The sequence below is a fragment of the Lithobates pipiens genome, unplaced genomic scaffold (genome assembly GCF_037356315.1).
Source record: "Lithobates pipiens isolate NorthernLeopardFrog02 unplaced genomic scaffold, aLitPip1_a1.2 Scaffold_75, whole genome shotgun sequence".
Lineage (NCBI taxonomy): Eukaryota > Metazoa > Chordata > Amphibia > Anura > Ranidae > Lithobates > Lithobates pipiens.
This window is the reverse complement of record NW_027507898.1, coordinates 623858-641427: the sequence shown is the minus strand read 5'-3', so window position 1 is coordinate 641427 and position 17570 is coordinate 623858. Positions and strand designations below refer to the sequence as shown.

The 17570-nt window shown below is 39.3% G+C and overlaps 1 protein-coding gene across 9 annotated transcripts in view; it reads right to left on the bottom strand.

Moving 5' to 3' along the window:
- LOC143959439 (serine/threonine-protein kinase MARK2-like) overlaps positions 1–17570 on the bottom strand; it is a 219411-nt gene that overhangs the window by 30735 nt on the left and 171106 nt on the right. For 4 of the 9 annotated variants that reach the window (XM_077468087.1, XM_077468094.1, XM_077468086.1 and 1 more), the window contains exons 12-17: positions 16938–17070; positions 16648–16826; positions 10386–10483; positions 8462–8611; positions 4764–5018; positions 4392–4418 (exon numbers count right to left, since the gene is read on the bottom strand). In XM_077468087.1, coding sequence (XP_077324213.1) covers positions 4392–4418; positions 4764–5018; positions 8462–8611; positions 10386–10483; positions 16648–16826; positions 16938–17070 — 842 coding nt within the window. The remainder of the gene's footprint in view (positions 1–4391; positions 4419–4763; positions 5019–8461; positions 8612–10385; positions 10484–16647; positions 16827–16937; positions 17071–17570) is intronic. The other 5 variants (XM_077468095.1, XM_077468090.1, XM_077468088.1 and 2 more) reach the window with 3 other exon arrangements.

The following is a 17570-nucleotide window of genomic DNA, read 5'->3' as shown; positions in this document are numbered from 1 at the left end:
GCCAAAACATTTTTTTCAATAGAATGATGAAGGGATAGAAACTCGGAGGATTTTATTGCTGTCCGATGTCCGTCAGGGGGCGATTCCCCATCACTTCCTGTGACAACTTCACCTGGACAGGAAGTGAAGGTAAACCTCCAAGAGGGGCACAGATGGCAATAAAGAAACGTGAGTTTTTTGTGGTTGGCCTTCTGCAAGGTATTACCTTTCTGCAAATACTTTTTCAGTGGAACACCAAGTAAGGGGGAATTTTCCCAGCAGGGCCATAAAAAGCCGTAAAACTCACATATGTTCTAACTCCTCCCCACACTATCCAAAACAAAAAAAACCTTTTACCTGGAGATGCACTTTAAAAAGAAAATCAATCAGTTAAACGGCCAATGTATACAAATTGTGTAAACATTGCTGTGTACAAATATAAACCGCACACTACAACCTTGCATGCACATCATAACAATATAAAGCACAAACAAAAATACAAATAACTGAACTGATCTGCAGAAAAAAGAAGGAAAAATAACACATGCACACTGTTAAGCCCTAGAGCCCCAGCAGTGAAGGGGTGTGAATTTTCAGACACCTGTGTCAGCAGGTAAAGTCACAAGGCAGATGGGACAGAGGTCACAACAAAGCTGCAAGAAACATAGCTGGCTGACATTGGAGGTGGTAGATGTAACACACAAACACACACACACTTTTTACAGTTAACAGTCAGAGCGAGACAAATTCATCATGATCACTTACGACATGAAGCACAAGTATGTCATGTGTGAACCTCATACTAGGTGATCCAAAATTTTCCCTCACTGATCTCAAACAAATTTCTTAACAAGTACAAGCAGTGTTAATTTAGTCAACGAAAATGTTTGCCAGTTCTCATCAGCGGCATTTTTACAGTGACCAAAAAACTAAACAAAAAGCACAGCACATTTTCGTCCACTGACGAAAACTGATGAAAATAAAACCCTGTTTTCATTAAGGAACGAAAACGGGGCGAAAATGGCAAGGAGGGGCGTTTACCCTCATGTAATAACTTCTGGTTTTCACAGAACTGTATCTGATTTTTTCCAGACCTTAATACCATAAATAATAACATTACATTTTTTTTTCCCCAGGAGTATATAATGAGTTTGTAAAATCTAGAGAAATGCTTAAATAATGCATTACAATTTAACATATTAGATTTTAGTTGACTAAATGACGATGGCTAAAATGAGACTAAAACGCCATTTTAGTCCTAAGACTAACACTAAAACTAAATGAAATTTGCTGCCAAAATTAACACTGAGTGCAATAATTCCATTACTAATCAGGTTGAAAAACAAAGGCGGGTTTTCCTTGTATTATGGTTTAAAGCAGGGGCCTCCAAACTAGCGAAACAAAGGGCCAGTTTACTGTCCTGACTTTATGGGGGCCGGACTGTGGCCAGTGGGAGTAAACAATGCCTCATCATTGGTTTTAGTGGAAGGAATAGTGCCCTATTAATATTGGTGGGAGGAATAGAACCCCATCCTTGGTGTCAGTGGGAGGAATAGTGCCCCATCCTTGGTGTCAGTGGGAGGAATAGTGCCCCATCCTTGGTGTCAGTGGGAGGAATAGTGCCCCATCCTTGGTGTCAGTGGTGCATTGCATAGTGCCCCAAGTGCCGGATAGAGGCAAGCAAAGGGCCACATCTGGCCCCAGGGCCGCAGTTTGGAGACCACTGGCTTAAAGAATAACATTATGCATATTTGGGCTATTATCGCTATGCAGTACACTTTTCTGAAAGTTTTCAGTGATAACCCTACAAACCTTCATACATTTCTTATTGTAATTACGCTTTCAATTTTCAAAGAGACTGTAATGAAATGCACTTAGATTATGGCAATTTATAAATCAACCTTACAGATTATGCTTTACAAACTCCAGACTTTGGCACTGAATTAGAGGTGACACAGCTGATATAGCTCCCTTAATGTCTTCAATGCAAGCAGATGGTATATAAAGCAGATGTCTCCTAGAATCACATGTAGAATGATCCCAAGTTAAGTCCAGTAGGCAGATGACAAGATGTCTCAGGTGAAGGGTAGGAAGCACAAGTACCTGCAAAAGCGTGTATGAAAAGTGCAGGGGGAAGAAAAATACAAGACCCACTCTACATTTCTTGATAAAAGTGGTCAAGAAATGTCAAGAGCCAACTGGGAAAAATCCTTAGGACACTGCAGGGGTTGTTTTAAAAGGCATATCTAAGTAATATAGCCATTTTGTGTGATCTGTACATGTGCAACTTGATGTTGCACACCACAAAAACAACGAAAAACCTAAAAAGCCACTATGAATCTGTGTACTTTGTCATCATATACCTACAATTGTGAGGCTTAAAAAAATGTTTTCCATTCATTTTACAATTCTTCAACTGATGACAAATCGGCCAATTAACATTGTAGTTCAGATTCAAAGAGCACAATTAAAATGTAAAGAAAATAAAAGGAACAACGGAAGTATTGCTACGCCAATAGGGATTCGTTTGGTTTAAAAAGTGTTTGTAAAACCAAAGCTTTTTTGTTGTTTTGGATAAAGGAGGGTTTTCCCATTTTTTTTTCCTGTCTGTCTCTGTAGATTTACACTCATTCCTGTCCCACAAACACATTGGGGCTTGATTTACTAAAACTGGAGTGTGAAAAATCTGGTGCAGCTCAGCTTTCAGGTAGTTTTATTTTGTCAACGCTAAACTGAACAAGTTTCAGTTAGAAGCCGATTGGCTACCAGGTTTGGCTGCACCAGATTTTGCACTCTCCAGTTTTAGTAAATCAACCCAGAAAGTAGTAAGCGGAGATTTACCCTCCCATCTCAGGGTTTCTCAACTGGGGTTCCTTGAGAGGTTGCTAGAGGTTCCTTAGGCAATGAGCAATTTCTGCCTTTCAGATAAGTTCTCACTGACACCACTGATCTTTTTAGCCATCTGTAAGCCCTTGTACACACAGTCGGACATCCTGACAACAAAATCCGATGGATTTTGTCCGACGAATTTTGTCCGAAACTGGTGTTGCATACACACGGTCAGACAAAGTTGTCGGAAAATCCAAGCGTTTGGAACGTGATGACGTTATTTCATTACGACGGGACTACATTCAGGCTAGTAGCCAATAGCTTTGGTCTCGTAATTTGATCTGAGCATGCGTGGCACTTTGTCAGATCGGAATTCTCTACAAACGATCAAAGTCCTATTGGATCATGTTGTCGGAAAATTTTATATCCAGCTCTCAAACTTTGTTGGTCGGACATTCCGACGGAAAAAGTCCGATGGAGCCCACACACGGTTGGATTATCCGACAACACGGTCCGATCGGACATTTTCCGTCGGAATTTCTGACCGTGTGTACAAGGGCTAAGGGGGGGATCGCCTCCCATTGACCACAAGTGTAAGAAATATTCTTCCCATTGACCATCACACTAATGTATCATTAATTGTAGTTAGTCATTTTTTAGTAGGGGTTCCCTGAGACCAGAAAGTCTTTTTTTAAGGGTTCTTTTGTGTTGAAAAGGTTGAGAAAGGTTACTCTATTAGGTTTCTGTGGCAACTCAAAAACTTTGGTTTTTCCCATCACTTTTCGTACTGGGGACAATAGTCATCAGAACAGAATGGTCATTCAGACACAGACAGCAGAAACACTTAACAGTGGTGCCAACCTTTCCACATTCGATCTAAAATCTTTAAAAAAGTTTTGGCTTTAAATCAAAATTCACTGGCAGTAGCCAAAAAAAAGCTGGAAGATCTAAACCAGTGATGGCGAACCAGATGTTTTGGAACTACATTTCCCATGATGCTCATGCACTCTGAAGGGTACTTGAGCATCATGGGAAATGTAGTTCCAAAACATCTGGGGTGCCAAGGTTCGCCATCACTGATCTAAACTGTCTATATTTCCAGTATCCTTTACCCCATTTAAAAAAAAAAAAGTTCCAATGCATAATATAATATATCAGTAAATTGACAAGATGAGCATGGAAAGGTGAGCAGGAGAAACACAAACAAAAAAGCAGAATTCTAACTGCAGTGTGCAAAGGCTATCACATTGGAGAAGATCTATAATACTATCAACATGGAGAGAAGAGTAGTAAGATGCAGTAAGAGGCCTGAAAATGAAAGCCTACACCCAGGAAGAAACAAGCAGAGATATGAGACAGTTCAGAACCCAGTAAAGTATATACAATGCTAAACACAAACTTGTGACACACAGTCACCATTTTATCGCAAGGTTCTGATCCTGCCTCATTTCTCAGAGAGCCACAATTATGCATACACTGCCCTTGTGAGAGGCACAGGACATTAACAAGTATGGTAAATTGAGCAGTTTGGAAGGACAACAGAGAAAAGGTAGCAGTAAGAGAAGTGGGGAATACATGCCTACCTTCTGGGAAATCTGAAAGACAGATTTCTAGATAGACGAATGGGAGGAAAACAGAAAAAAAAAAAAAAAAAAAAAACAGATAAGTGAGGGGGCAGGAAAAATTTTAAATTATGTCTAAATCTGACATTACTAAATCCTAACCCCTTCACTGCTGGTCTGCTTTAGGACTATTAATGTAAAGCGATCGTAAATAATTATACATTTTGGGTTAGAGTTCCCTAAACCTATGCTATAAACAACTGTTTCATCTTTAAAATCTAGTACATAGAACTGATTATCAGTGAATTAAATATTTATTCATACTATAATAACTTACTCTTCCTTTCTACTTGTACTACCAATCAAGTTTAAATCTAGAATTTGGTTACTTACCTTCGCACAAATTTGGATGTGAATTTGCTGAATATGCTTCCAGTGGCTCCACGCCGGCCCTGGCTGTTGCCAGATGGAGAAGCTGGCGTTACACCTCCAAATTGCGTGTTTTGCTGGTCCCGGGCCTGGCGAAGTTGACCGGCGTGAAAAGTGCTCCTACTTGATACTCCACGAGGGAAGTTGGTCCTCTCTGGGGCAGCACTGCTGATGTTATGAGCTGATGGAGATGCAACAGGGACTCTTTGAGGGGCTGTGCTATAAGAAGAGAAATATAAATATTTACATACTCCTATATAACGTCAGGAATATAAAAATAAAATAAAAAAATGGCAAAATATTAAAAAAAATAAAAATTAAAAATAAACTCTAGAAAATGTACATTTCTACCCAGACAATATGGCTTGGTTCACACTGCTGCGACCCCAAAGTTGTTGCAGCTTCCTTGCGACTTTTGTGATTTAACATTGCAGTCTATGGCACTCAAGTCGCACCAAAGTCACAGAAACGTAAGCAGAAACCATTTTTGTCACTGCAAATTGAGTCGCATTGATTAAGATAGCACCCACTGAAATCAATGTGTTTTGACTTGTGCAATTTTATGTTTCATAAGTCGCAGCAGTGTGAACCAGGCCTAAGACTACTGAGTTTGTCGGAATATACCTAAAATAGCTATACATAGGACTTTGTGACCAGTTTAGGCCTCCATTCACAGTACCTTTAGCTCCCTTTCGCCTCCATTCATACTATTGCAGCGCATTTCTTGTACGCACTTCTGGAATAGGGAAGCACATTCATTTCAAATGAGGCAAATGTATTTTTGAGCTTTGCACAATTTTTAGCTGTGCTATGTGTGGCTTCCTGTGAAAAAATGTCTTCCTTGTCGTGGTGTTTGGGGTACCATCAATTATGAATGGCACTGCAAGAGCGAGATGCGATTTTTGCATGTATTGTGGATGCATTACTGTGAATACAGCATTAGAGCACATGGCTTTAACAAGGACACCACCAAGATTCTTGAAAACCACACAAAGCCGGAGTCCAGGCTGCTGTCATTGCAGGGCTGCAACATGGCGTTCCAACTGGCACAGGCTGCATTTTCACACCCAGGCCCTATGACTACCTCAGGGCAGATGAGTTGGGCGATTTTACATACTTTCACCACTGGCTCTGGTGATAAGAACCTGGGTCCTGCTGGTTTCACCTGCCTGTTGGCCACCTGCAGGTGTACCTGGGTCCCCCTGGTGATACCTGAATGCCAGCCACCCAGCAGTGACATGATTGGAGACTCCTGTTGCACCCAGCTGTCCCTCCACCCCATGCTAAAGACACTGGGGCTGACAAAAGGCCAGGCACTAGGACGCAATTTCTAGTCGTCATGGCGATCTGGCACCTGGGATTTGTCGAGCACTGAATTAATAAAATTAAAAGTAAAATGAACAGAAGAGAAATTCAAATCAATATTTGGTGTGACCGCCCTTAGCCTTGAAAACAGCATCAATTCAGCTAGGTACACTTGCACACAGTTTCTGAAGGAACTTGGCACGTAGATTGTTCCAAACACCTTGGAGAACTAACCACACATCTTCTGCGGATGTAGGCTGCCTCAAATTCTTCTGTCTCTTCATGTAATCCCCGACAGACTTGATGATGAGATCAGGGCTCTGTGGGAGCCAAACTATCACTTCCTGTTCTTTACACTGAAGATTGTTCCTAATGACATTGGCTGTATGTTTGTTGTCCTGCTGCAGAATAAATTTGATGGATAAGTATCTACCTGTATTTCTCAGCTTCGAGGACACCATTGATCCTGATCAAATCTGCAACTCCATTTGCAGAAGTGCAGCCCCAAACTTGCAAGGCCTCCACCATGATTCACTGGTTCTGCAGACAATCATTATACCACTCTGAAGTCCTTCATGAGTGAACTGCTTCCTACAGCCAAATATTTTAACGCATCAGTCCAGAGCACCTGCTGCCATTTTTCGCACCCCAGTTCCTATATTTTCATGCATAGTTAAGTCACTTAGGCCTTGTTTCCACATCAGAGGTATGGATTTTTGGCCACAACTCTTCAACGAAGACCACTCCTGGGCAGACTTCTGCAGACAGTAGATGGGTGTACCTGGGTCCTACTGGTTTCAGACAGATCTGTGCTGATGACACTGCTGAACATCTTCCGATGTCAAAGGGAAGTAAGTGTATGCCTTTCATCTGTTGGATTACATTTCCTTGATCACTGCTACTACGGTCCTCAACGGTGCCTGTTTCTTTGTGCTTCTTCATCTTGAAACCCTAGTCTGCTTTGAAATCTTTTTTTGGAAAGAACTTGCTGATACAGTATAAGTTACCTTGAGTCTTGTTGCTGTGCTCAGTCTTGCCATGGTGTATGACCTGTGACATGAAATGGTCTTCCACAACCTCACCTTACTTAGTAGCCGAATTTGGCTGGTCCTCACCCAGTTTTAAGCCTGCTCTACACAGCTGTTGCTGTTCAGCCTACTTATAAAATTGATGATCATTAGCACCTGCTTAGTATAATTGGTTAATCCTACACCTCATGCTAATCCTACAAAATACCTGACTGCAAGTGTACAAAGTGTGCAAGAATTGATGCTGGTTTGAAGCCAAAAGTAGTCACACCAAATATTGATTTGATTTAGATTTTTTTCTGGTCGCTCACTTTGCATTTTGTAAATTGACCGAAACAATTAAAATATGCATTTTTGAAAGCATGCTTACTTTACAGCATTTCTTCACACCTGCCTAAAACCTTTGAACAGTAAATGTAAAAAAAAAAAAAAAAAAAAAAAATTTGATAAAAACAAATAGGGTATTACAAGTATTCAAATGCTTGAAGGATCCCCCAACTGCAATAGTAAACAGGCATCCCCACTGTGAATAACACATTAAATTAAACCATACCTCACCCCAAATAGAGCTTGGCACACAGCGCTACACTCCCCCCTGGTGTAAGCCACAGTGCCTTTTTAGGTACTTCTCCAATGAGTAAATATATGGTGGATGGTATAGAACAGCATGTACATAAATATGAAAAAAGCAATAGCACATATGAGCGGGTAGCCAAAACACTAGACAACAATGCACTTAACACCAAGAGGAATGCTGCCGACATCAGGGAGAGGGAACTCCGCCTATTAAACACAAATGAGAGCAAGGGGAAAACAGCGCAGGCCTTGAGTAGTTAAAAAAAATCCACTGCTTTATTAAACTAACTTACAAATATACTCACAAAAATGTGTTAAAAAGCACATATAATCCAAGGAGAACAAGCCCATTGCTTCACAAACGAATCCCAGTAGGGACGGGGCTGCTCATCCCTTCTGGGATTAGTTTGTGAAGCAATGGGCTTGTTCCTCTTGCATTATGTGCTTTTTAACACATTTAACTTTTTTTTTTTTAAAAGCATATGTGCAGTTTTCCTCTTGAATCGATTTGTATCACCACTGTAAAATGTTAGGGAGACTACCTGTGCACACACTCACATACCAAAAAATAAATAAAATAAAAATAAAAAGAGACCTTTAACATTTTATTTATGAACACAAACTTTTGTGAACAGGAATCTGACATTATGTATTGGAACTCTATACATCACTAAACATTCTATTACCCTTAATATACTAACAAGAGTTATTCTGAATTATCCCTATATTTCACCTTCCCATATTTAAACTTGCCTTTGTCTGTACGAGTCACAGCTGCCTTCCAAGGAGGCTGTGGGTTTGGAGGGATGCACAGATGTAGACATGGATTTCTGGTGCTGACGGGTCCGGGCTGAGGTGGCCGGGGCAGAAGCAGTGGAGGCACGGGAACCAGGCGTGGAGAAACTGGGAGTGGAGGGTGGATGTGGAGATACAAAACAGGATATGGATGCACAGACTAACAAAAAGGAGAAAGCGAGGAAGGAAGGAGAGGACATTTTCTACCAAAAATGGGTTTTTGCAAGGATAGAAGGAAACAATGACACTGAAAACAGACATAGCATGACTCTATATATTCTGTTATAGAAAGCCTTACATATGAACATGCCTTTTACATGACCCAGAAGGTGAAATAAAATGCAAGACAAATGGATAACCGGGTCATGTGAAACACAGAAAAAAGCAAAAATTCCAGAAGGCATATGTGCATGTTTTGCAAAAATTGCTGCAGTTCATAATACTGCAAAGTAATTCAGAACTGCTTGAGTGCTGCATGCATAGGAAAAATGAATATATTCCACTCGTAGGTTATTTAGCTTCATCAAGCCGCAAATATAATTCTAACAAATCTGAAAGTAGATTTACTCAGAGCCAAAACAGGAACGCTGAACTTCAGGTATTCTATTTTTTGCAAAATTACATTGACCAGCTTGGCTTGATACAAGTATGCATATATGATATATATATGTAGTGCTGCATTACATGCAATGAAACCTGTGATTTTCTTGGTTCTATGTTATATGGCTTCCCCCAGGCAGTTTGCTCGCTTGGCACTTCTGCCATTCATATTTTTTTCAATAAAGTTGGTCCAAAGTATTCAAAAATATAATTCCTGGAGTTCTGCCTTAATATGCCCTCTGCCTAATGGCCCGTACACACGATCTGAATATGGTACAAAAGATCGTACAACTTTTGTGTCTTAAAGAGGGGGGGACACCTTAAAAAAAAATATATTAAAAGTCAGCAGCTACAAATACTGCAGCTGCTGACTTAATAAATGGACACTTACCTGTCCAGGGTGCCCACGATGTTGGCAGCAGATGGCGAGCAATCGCTCGTTCCTCGGCTGCCCCCGCCGCAATCCTCGGTCAGGGAATCAGGAAGTGAAGAGTTGCGGCTTCACTGCCCGGTTCCCTACTGCGCATGCGCGTCTTCACTGGTCCCCGTTGTGTTCTGCAAACTGTACGTTTCCCAGACCACAACAGGGGGGCGGGATATCTGCGGCTAGCTATTCCCGGAAGTGGGTGCAAATACCTGGATTATACAAGTATCTGCACCTCCCCTCCCCCCTGAAAAGGTGGCAATTGTTGCACCGGGGGGGGGGGGGGGGGCAGGGGGGGGGATACAATGAGCAGAAGTTCCACTTTAGGGTGGAACTCCGCTTTAATAGTCGCAAGTAGAAATTGAATAAGTAACTAAAGTCACGAAAAATTCTCGTACGACAGAAAAAATAAAAATATGGAAGTGATGTCATGTGTTTTAATGTATTTTCGGATGACAACTATACTGACTAAATGAAAATGGTATGATCTGGTATCGTACAAGGAAAAGGTTTGTCCTTGTCCAATCGAATAACATCATATGAACTGTCGTGATCGGCTCTCGAAAGTAGTGTACACACGATCCAAAAATCGTACGATTCTTCCCCGGACGACAGTTTTCGTAAGATATTCAGATTGTGTGTATGGGCCATTAGGCTAACTTTTTATAAAGTTATTGTGGAAAAACACTTGAATAACTGGAGCTAGAATGGCATTTTAAGTGAAAGGTTATGTGTTGATTCTGAAGTTATAAACTCAAAAAGAAAAGTTTTTGGGCAGATCCTAATTTTAGGTTGTGTTAGTGTAGGGTCATAGTAATGTTATGTATAAAACCAATTGAAGACTAATTATGCTCTTACCTGTCTTTGCCATTCTGAACAGACCCAGGTCCAGGATTTGCTCTATCTAGCATAGGAGAGTTTCGACTACGATTGGTGCCAGTGGACAGCACACTGTTCTACAAGAGCAAAAAGAACAAGACATGTTTAAAAATATTGTACTTTTTGCATATTTTTTTAAAGGCTCTGTCCATTAACATTCGTTATTTAAGTTACAAATGCGTGTCAGCAGAATGAATCCCTTTCCTCTGCACCTCTTGGGGGAATATATTGAGTTCTGTTCATTTCTAGCTCTAACACTTTCTCAATCCTACAGCAGCATTCTCCATAATTTGCAAATAAATAAAAATCTAGCAGCAAAGGAGATCCATTATGATATCTACAAGATGTTGGTACAGCTGGGAACTTAGGAGTGGATATTGAACAAAAGATTCAAACCAGTGAGTGATCCCACTTGGCAGTGTCTATCAAACACTGAAACATCAGTTTTGAGCAGACAGCTCCTTAAACATGAAGAAAACAATGATGTCAAATGAATTAAGCAATCCTCCTAATACACGCAAGAATTGTATTATGTCTCAAACAAATTATGCAAGGTCTTAAACATAGTTGACATTGCAAAGCTAACCAAGCCATCGAGTATAATCAATAAACTTATACTTTACTTCTCTTATTTACCATTCCTTGATGATGGGCTTTGTAACAAGCAACCAGTAAAAGTATGTCCAGCTTTTTTTTTTGTTTTGGAGAGAGTGCCTCAGGAAACGATCATATTTGATCTGGAAACCTCTGCAAAAGGTTCTCTGTTGGGACCCATATAGGGGGGTGCTGTTCTCAAATGCAGGCCAGCAAAGTCCCATTAATTTCAATAGAGTGATGTAGAGGACAGTTCAAATCAAATTTATTTTGAATTCCCATACAAGTCTTAAGCCTCGTACACACGATCGGATCGATGGCCAACAAAACCGTGGACTTTTGTCAGAAGGGCGTTGGCTCAAACTTGTCTTGCATATACACGGCACACAATTGGCCAACAATCACAAACGTAGTGACGTACTACATGGTTTTTCAGCTCTTTAGCACCACCCTTTGGGCTCCTTCTGCTAATTTCGTGTTAGTAGAAGTTTGGCGAGTGTTGATTCAAGCTTTTCATTTTGTGCTTTTTATTTTGTGCTTTTTATTTTGTTCTTTTTATTTTGTTCTTTTTATTTTGTTCTTTTTATTTTGTTCTTTTTATTTTGTTCTTTTTATTTTGTTCTTTTTATTTTGTTCTTTTTATTTTGTTCTTTTTATTTTGTTCTTTTTATTTTGTTTCTGAATGGCCGTTCGTCAACCAGACATGTTGCAGAATCGGAGAGGGGAGAACGTGTTATTTATTATTGGCCTTGGAGTTATTGCTTTGACATTTTTTGGTTGAATAATGATCTGATTTGGTATATTTTCTATATTTTTGGATGCATAGAATGCACTTTTTGGTTAAGTTCTATTGGCAGATAGCATGTCTAATTTTATTTGTTTTCTTTTTTTAATGCACAATAAAAAAATTGTGGAGAATACTACTTGGCTATGTGTTTTACTTAGAATAGCAGTTTGGGAGTAGGCAGGTACATTTAAAAAAATACAATGTGAAATTGACAAGGGACAGCAACATAGTTTTATCTTTGATCTTAAAAACTACAGGATAATAGAGTTGTGGTAACTTGCCCAAATCAGAAAAAAAAACCCATAAATATTATTCTTGATATCACTAGACAAAAAAAAAGCCTTTTGCAATAAATTTTAAAACCTGCTAGCCAACATTTGTCCGCGGAATAACCGACAACAATTGTCTGATGGCGCATACACACGATCGGATTTTCTGCCGACAGCCTGTCATCACACATTTCCCATCAGACAATCCGATCATGTGTATGAGGCTTAAGGGTGTGCGAAATCTGCTAGAAGCAGTTTAAATGAGGGGAGAAGGTAAAATGCAAGTCAAATGCACCGGTCAATGTATTCTGATTGATCTCGGAAGCATCTCAAACCGATGCCAAACTATTGCCATTGACAAGCCCAAAGCCTGTCAAAATAGGCCTACAGCCGACCACAAATGGATCAAAATTCAGCCAGTTCAACAAAGACCAACCAAATTTCAAAGAATCTTTGGCCTTTCCCACTTGACAGAAGTCGATCTAACTATTTATCTAACCTATAACTTCTATCAAACAGGAATGTTGTAAAATTTTCATTCCATCGGCCACTGCACACGAAGCAGTGGATTCTGACAGCAGAAGAGTCCCACTGTCAGAATACAATAGCTCTCTTGTGTGCATGGAGGAATCCATTCATCCCAGCCTTACTTTTAATTCCTGTGGGGTGATACCAATTACCATCACATGAAACAAAGGGAATTTAACAGAGCCTCAGGAGAGCAAAAAGAAAAACAAAACAGGGATTCTACTCTTTCCTACACTCCATCCAAAACAAAAAAATAATAATAAAGAAAAGCGTGGACCTGACTTGATATATACGCTACACAGAACTATGAAACTCCCAGAGTTGTGATATGCTGCATATGTTCAAGAATACTGAGCTTTCAAGAGACATTAAAGGGACTAGTTTATCATCACCGATAGTTTGCCACAAACCTCCCTATTCATTACAGTATCTAATATATTAGCATGCAGTGCTCAGTTTTGTAAAATAATGCCTACTTTTTCAGCTGCTTATTCCACTGCCCTCCTCTCTCTGTCCTGCAGATGGCAGGATAGAGAGTGGGGGGAAATGAAATGGGCAGCTGAAAAATAAGCACTCTTGTAAAACATGTTAGGAAGGTTTGCGGCAAAAGTCCAAAAAGGTAAATACTTTAATTGGCCAATCATGAAAAAATACTTGTGGTCAAACAGGTTAGAAGTGCCAATTTGTATTTCCTCGGTAGTACAATATTAGGAGAAAGCGAAAACTAAAACAACTAGTTTTCCTTTAATTATATTTTTTCCTTAGGGAAGACAAAAAAAGGAAAAAAAAAGGACCTGTGATTCTTTTATATTATTATTCTTCAGGTTTTATATAGCTATATATAACAAACAGTATAAATCTTTTAAGGTGCCCTTGCATGTATAGGACATACAATATGTTTAAAACATATGTTTTTATTCTTATACATTTAAAAAGCTGATCATCAGATCTTTAAAGTGCATAATGTTCTGTCCACCAAAGGCACATACATTAACATAAGATCATAAATTTGACTACAGTTAAAATAATTTGACAGTCTCTCATCCACGTCCCCCACCCTTCAGCATATTACCCATCTATTCTTTTCTAATAGGAGTATTTTTCAGAATCTTGCATGTGGATCAAGTTGGAGTGGGAAAATGGCAGATTTGCGATGCATTTCATGGGTTTAGGGACTACCAAGTCTTCCGGTTCTGTGAAACTGTACCAATGAACGAAACATATCTACAGTAACATGCTATTGTAATCCAACTTCTTGTAGGGTTCATAAATATGTAGACAATAATACAAAGAACCTTTCTTCATATGGAAGGACCAGGAACTTGGGACCACCACCACACCAAAGAAAAAGTAAGGCTGGGTTCACACTATTGCGATTTGAAAGAAGATTTCTCCGCATCAAATTCGCAAATTAGGACATTGTGACCGGCTCCCAATGGAGCCGGCTCACACATCTTTAGAGTAGCTGCGGAGCGAATTGTACAGGAGTCCTGTGCATCTTCTGGTTCGTTTTAGGTCCAAATTCAGCCAACAATTCGGACTGAAATCGGACCGGAAATGTTGAACCGGGATGCACCAGACCCCTGCTGTCAGCCACTCCTTGCGGCAGTGTGAACTCAGCCAAAAAGGTATCTTTAATAGTAGTCAAATTTATGATTTTGTGTTAATGTATGGGCCCTTTGGTGGCCAGAATCTTATACACTAAGGATCTAATGATCAACTTGTTAAATGTACAAGAATAAAAACATATGCAGTTTTAATCCCACACAATGTTCTATTGGTAAAAGAACGGAAGGAGGGAGCACCAACCTTGCATTACCCAAGTGATATTTATTGAAATCTCAAGGAAAGAAACATACTCAAACAAGTGGATAATAAAAGCAAGTCCACAATAGACACAGAGCAACCAGCACACCGGAGGACCTTCCAGATAGCGGATTCGTTTCGAGGCGAGATCCCCTCTTCCTCAGAGCCCTGAGTTGGTCCGCTCTCTTTACGTTCTTTTACAGTGTTTCCATTGGGTGTCCCTTGACCCTTAGAGGGCAGCAAGGCCTGTGCATTTACCAGGAGCAATAGAAATCCTAGGCTATTTCCACTGCCATCGCACCACTGTCAAGCGCAAGAGATTTTGTTTGACTGTGAATGTTCTATTGGTATGACGGTACATTAAAGTATAGCTAAAAGCAAAGCTTTATTTTTGGATGTGAAAGGGAATAAAATAAGGGACTAGGGCGCTACCCGTACTAAGTTTAGCTGAAAATAGATATATCCTTATTTAGGTAGAACAAATCTATATTGCCACTTTAGTATTAATATTACATAGGTATTCCATAGGTTTTAGAGAGAGCTAAACCACATGTAAATGGTAACAAACCAACCAATGACAATATAAAACAATAAGAACCAGGAGAAGCAAAAAAAAAACAACAAACAAAAAAAGGGGGGAGCTAGTTCGTGGAAGCTACTATAGGAGGCCCTATATTTAGTTTGTATATTACTCCCAAATCCTATAAGAGTTATCTACTGATCACTGCCTTAGTATAAAGACCAGCTAGTTAAATTTAACTAAATAAAATTGGAAGCCTCTGCTTAAGTACATTATTCCATTATAAGGCCATTTAAACTCACAAGGCCATATAAAAATGGTCGGCAAACAGGGGCCTGAAGTATAAAGTTACACCACTATGAGATATGTGCCAATAATAAAAAAAATCCTAATGATAAAGTAATTTTTTGTGCAACGTGTTGCGATGCTGTGAAGAAATACAATAGTGCCAAAATATATTATATATATATATATATATATATATATATACACACACACACACACACGTGTGTGCAAGTGAGCAAACTATGAAAAAATCAATTAGTATATATAGACAATAATAATATATAATACTGCATAAATATATATGATATATATTAATGCCCAATGACGTGCTAACAGATATAAATAAGCACAAGCACCCTCAGGTTAAACAAGTGCAATAGTGCAAATAAGTGCAAATAAACAGAGAATGAGTAAACTATAACTCTCATATAAAGTCCTCAAATAATCAGAGTGACGTATGTGCTCAAGCAGGCATTTTTGGATGGATTAGAGAGGGATTTACCCTCTGTATTTGTCCTGTTTACCATTACCCTTTAAAGTGGTAAAATAAACCCCCAGTTTTAGGTTGTCCCCAGAACAGGAAGAGGGGAAATCTTCCAATGGGGACACTAGTTTTGGTGACGCTGGCAACAACCAGGGATTCCCTCACTTAGAAGCGGTTTCCCCTCACTTTTGTTTAGGGGCTCAGATGGCAAAAAACTGACAAGGGTTATAAGCCTCCCTTACTCTATCCAAAAAGAAAACAAGTTTAGCCTATAGTTCCACTTTAAAAGTCCCATTTATTTTTGGTCTTCTACTGTTGATACTGTGAGGGATGTTGGTGTCAAACTGTTCAACCTCAACAACCTACATCTTGGTTATACAATATAAGGCCTCATCCACACTGCTGCTGTTAAACATATGTTTTTGTGAGTTATGGGGGGGGTTTCTGCCCTTGAACCCCCCAAACGTTATCCTATGTGTCCATGCCCACATGGATGTTTTTAAGCAGGTTAGTAGCAGGGGATTTTAGAGGATGTTTTCTGAACGCCCTAAAATCACGTGCAGAAAAGGGAATTTTGACCACAAAAAAATGCTGATCGCTGTTAAATGCGCCTAAACGCTAGGTAGCATTTATTTCAGTGGCCAGAATAAATGAAAATTCTTGTCAATGAAATGAATGCCCAAACTCCAAACGCTGCTTAACTGGTTTAAAAAAATGCAGCTTATGTGACTTTATAACAGATTTTCTCCTGTCAACAGCATTTACAAGAAACCAGTGTGCATGTGGACTAAAAGAGAAATTTACAAAGATATTTAAAAAGTAAAATAGATTTAGACATATAAACTTGCGTTTAACATCAAAGACATAGGAAATAAAGAAAAAGAATGCTTAACATGATGTTGCATGGAATACTATTAGAGATATCTCAAAATGAAGTTGTGAAACACTAAAATATTTATGCATCTCACTGTAGAGGGGGTTGGAGTGGTTCTCTTCCGCTCAAGCCCAGATAAGGGACTAGGTGGTACCCTAACTGTGCTACTGGATTTGCGACCACTCTCTCGCTCCTCGTCAGGCCGCTTGTTTTCAGCATTGTTACTTTGGGTCTTTTTGGAGTAGGAATTTGATGTCGGGATAGCTGGTCCAGCTAAAGACAAAACACAAGTATACAAAATAAGGCATTTCATTAAATCCTAATTTGCTTATTCATGAAGAAAACAGACTTATTTAAGAATACTAATATAAAGGCTAAACTCACCCTGGTCACTTAGTCTTCTTTGTTTGGTATTGGCAGATACACTGCGATGTACCTTGTGAGCAGGTGAAGGAGCTGTACTGTTGGTGATATCTGGAGGCGGTCTAGGTTTGAGGGTCATGTTGTCATTGTCCAGCTAAGGGGAACACATGGAAGACAAATAAGATTCTACTTTACGTATCTCTGATATTTAAGAGGTTGGTAATACATGAAACAATTCACAAACAATATCTATATGCAAAAACGGAAATCACACACTTCCTATACAGGTAGATCTTCATTATAAAAATTCTGTTTTACTCTTGGTAAAAATGTCTGTTTTGCTAGATCTCACAAACTACCTAAGCTGGATTTTGTTTTCCTTTTGCTACTGGGTCAGCTGTTTGAATAGCTTTAAGCCTAGTACACACTGAGATTATCAGACGAACGAACCGATCTAGACTCCATATCGAAAGTGAATAGATTACTAAAGTACAAAAGTTCTCGTATTACAGAATAAAAACTAGGAAGTAATGCAACATATTTGTATTGTATTTTTGGACGAAAAACTGTACTGAATAAATGAAAATTGACATTCTGGTATAGTATGAGAAAAATTTTCGTGTTTGTCTCTTTAGATAATTTTGCATGAAAGCT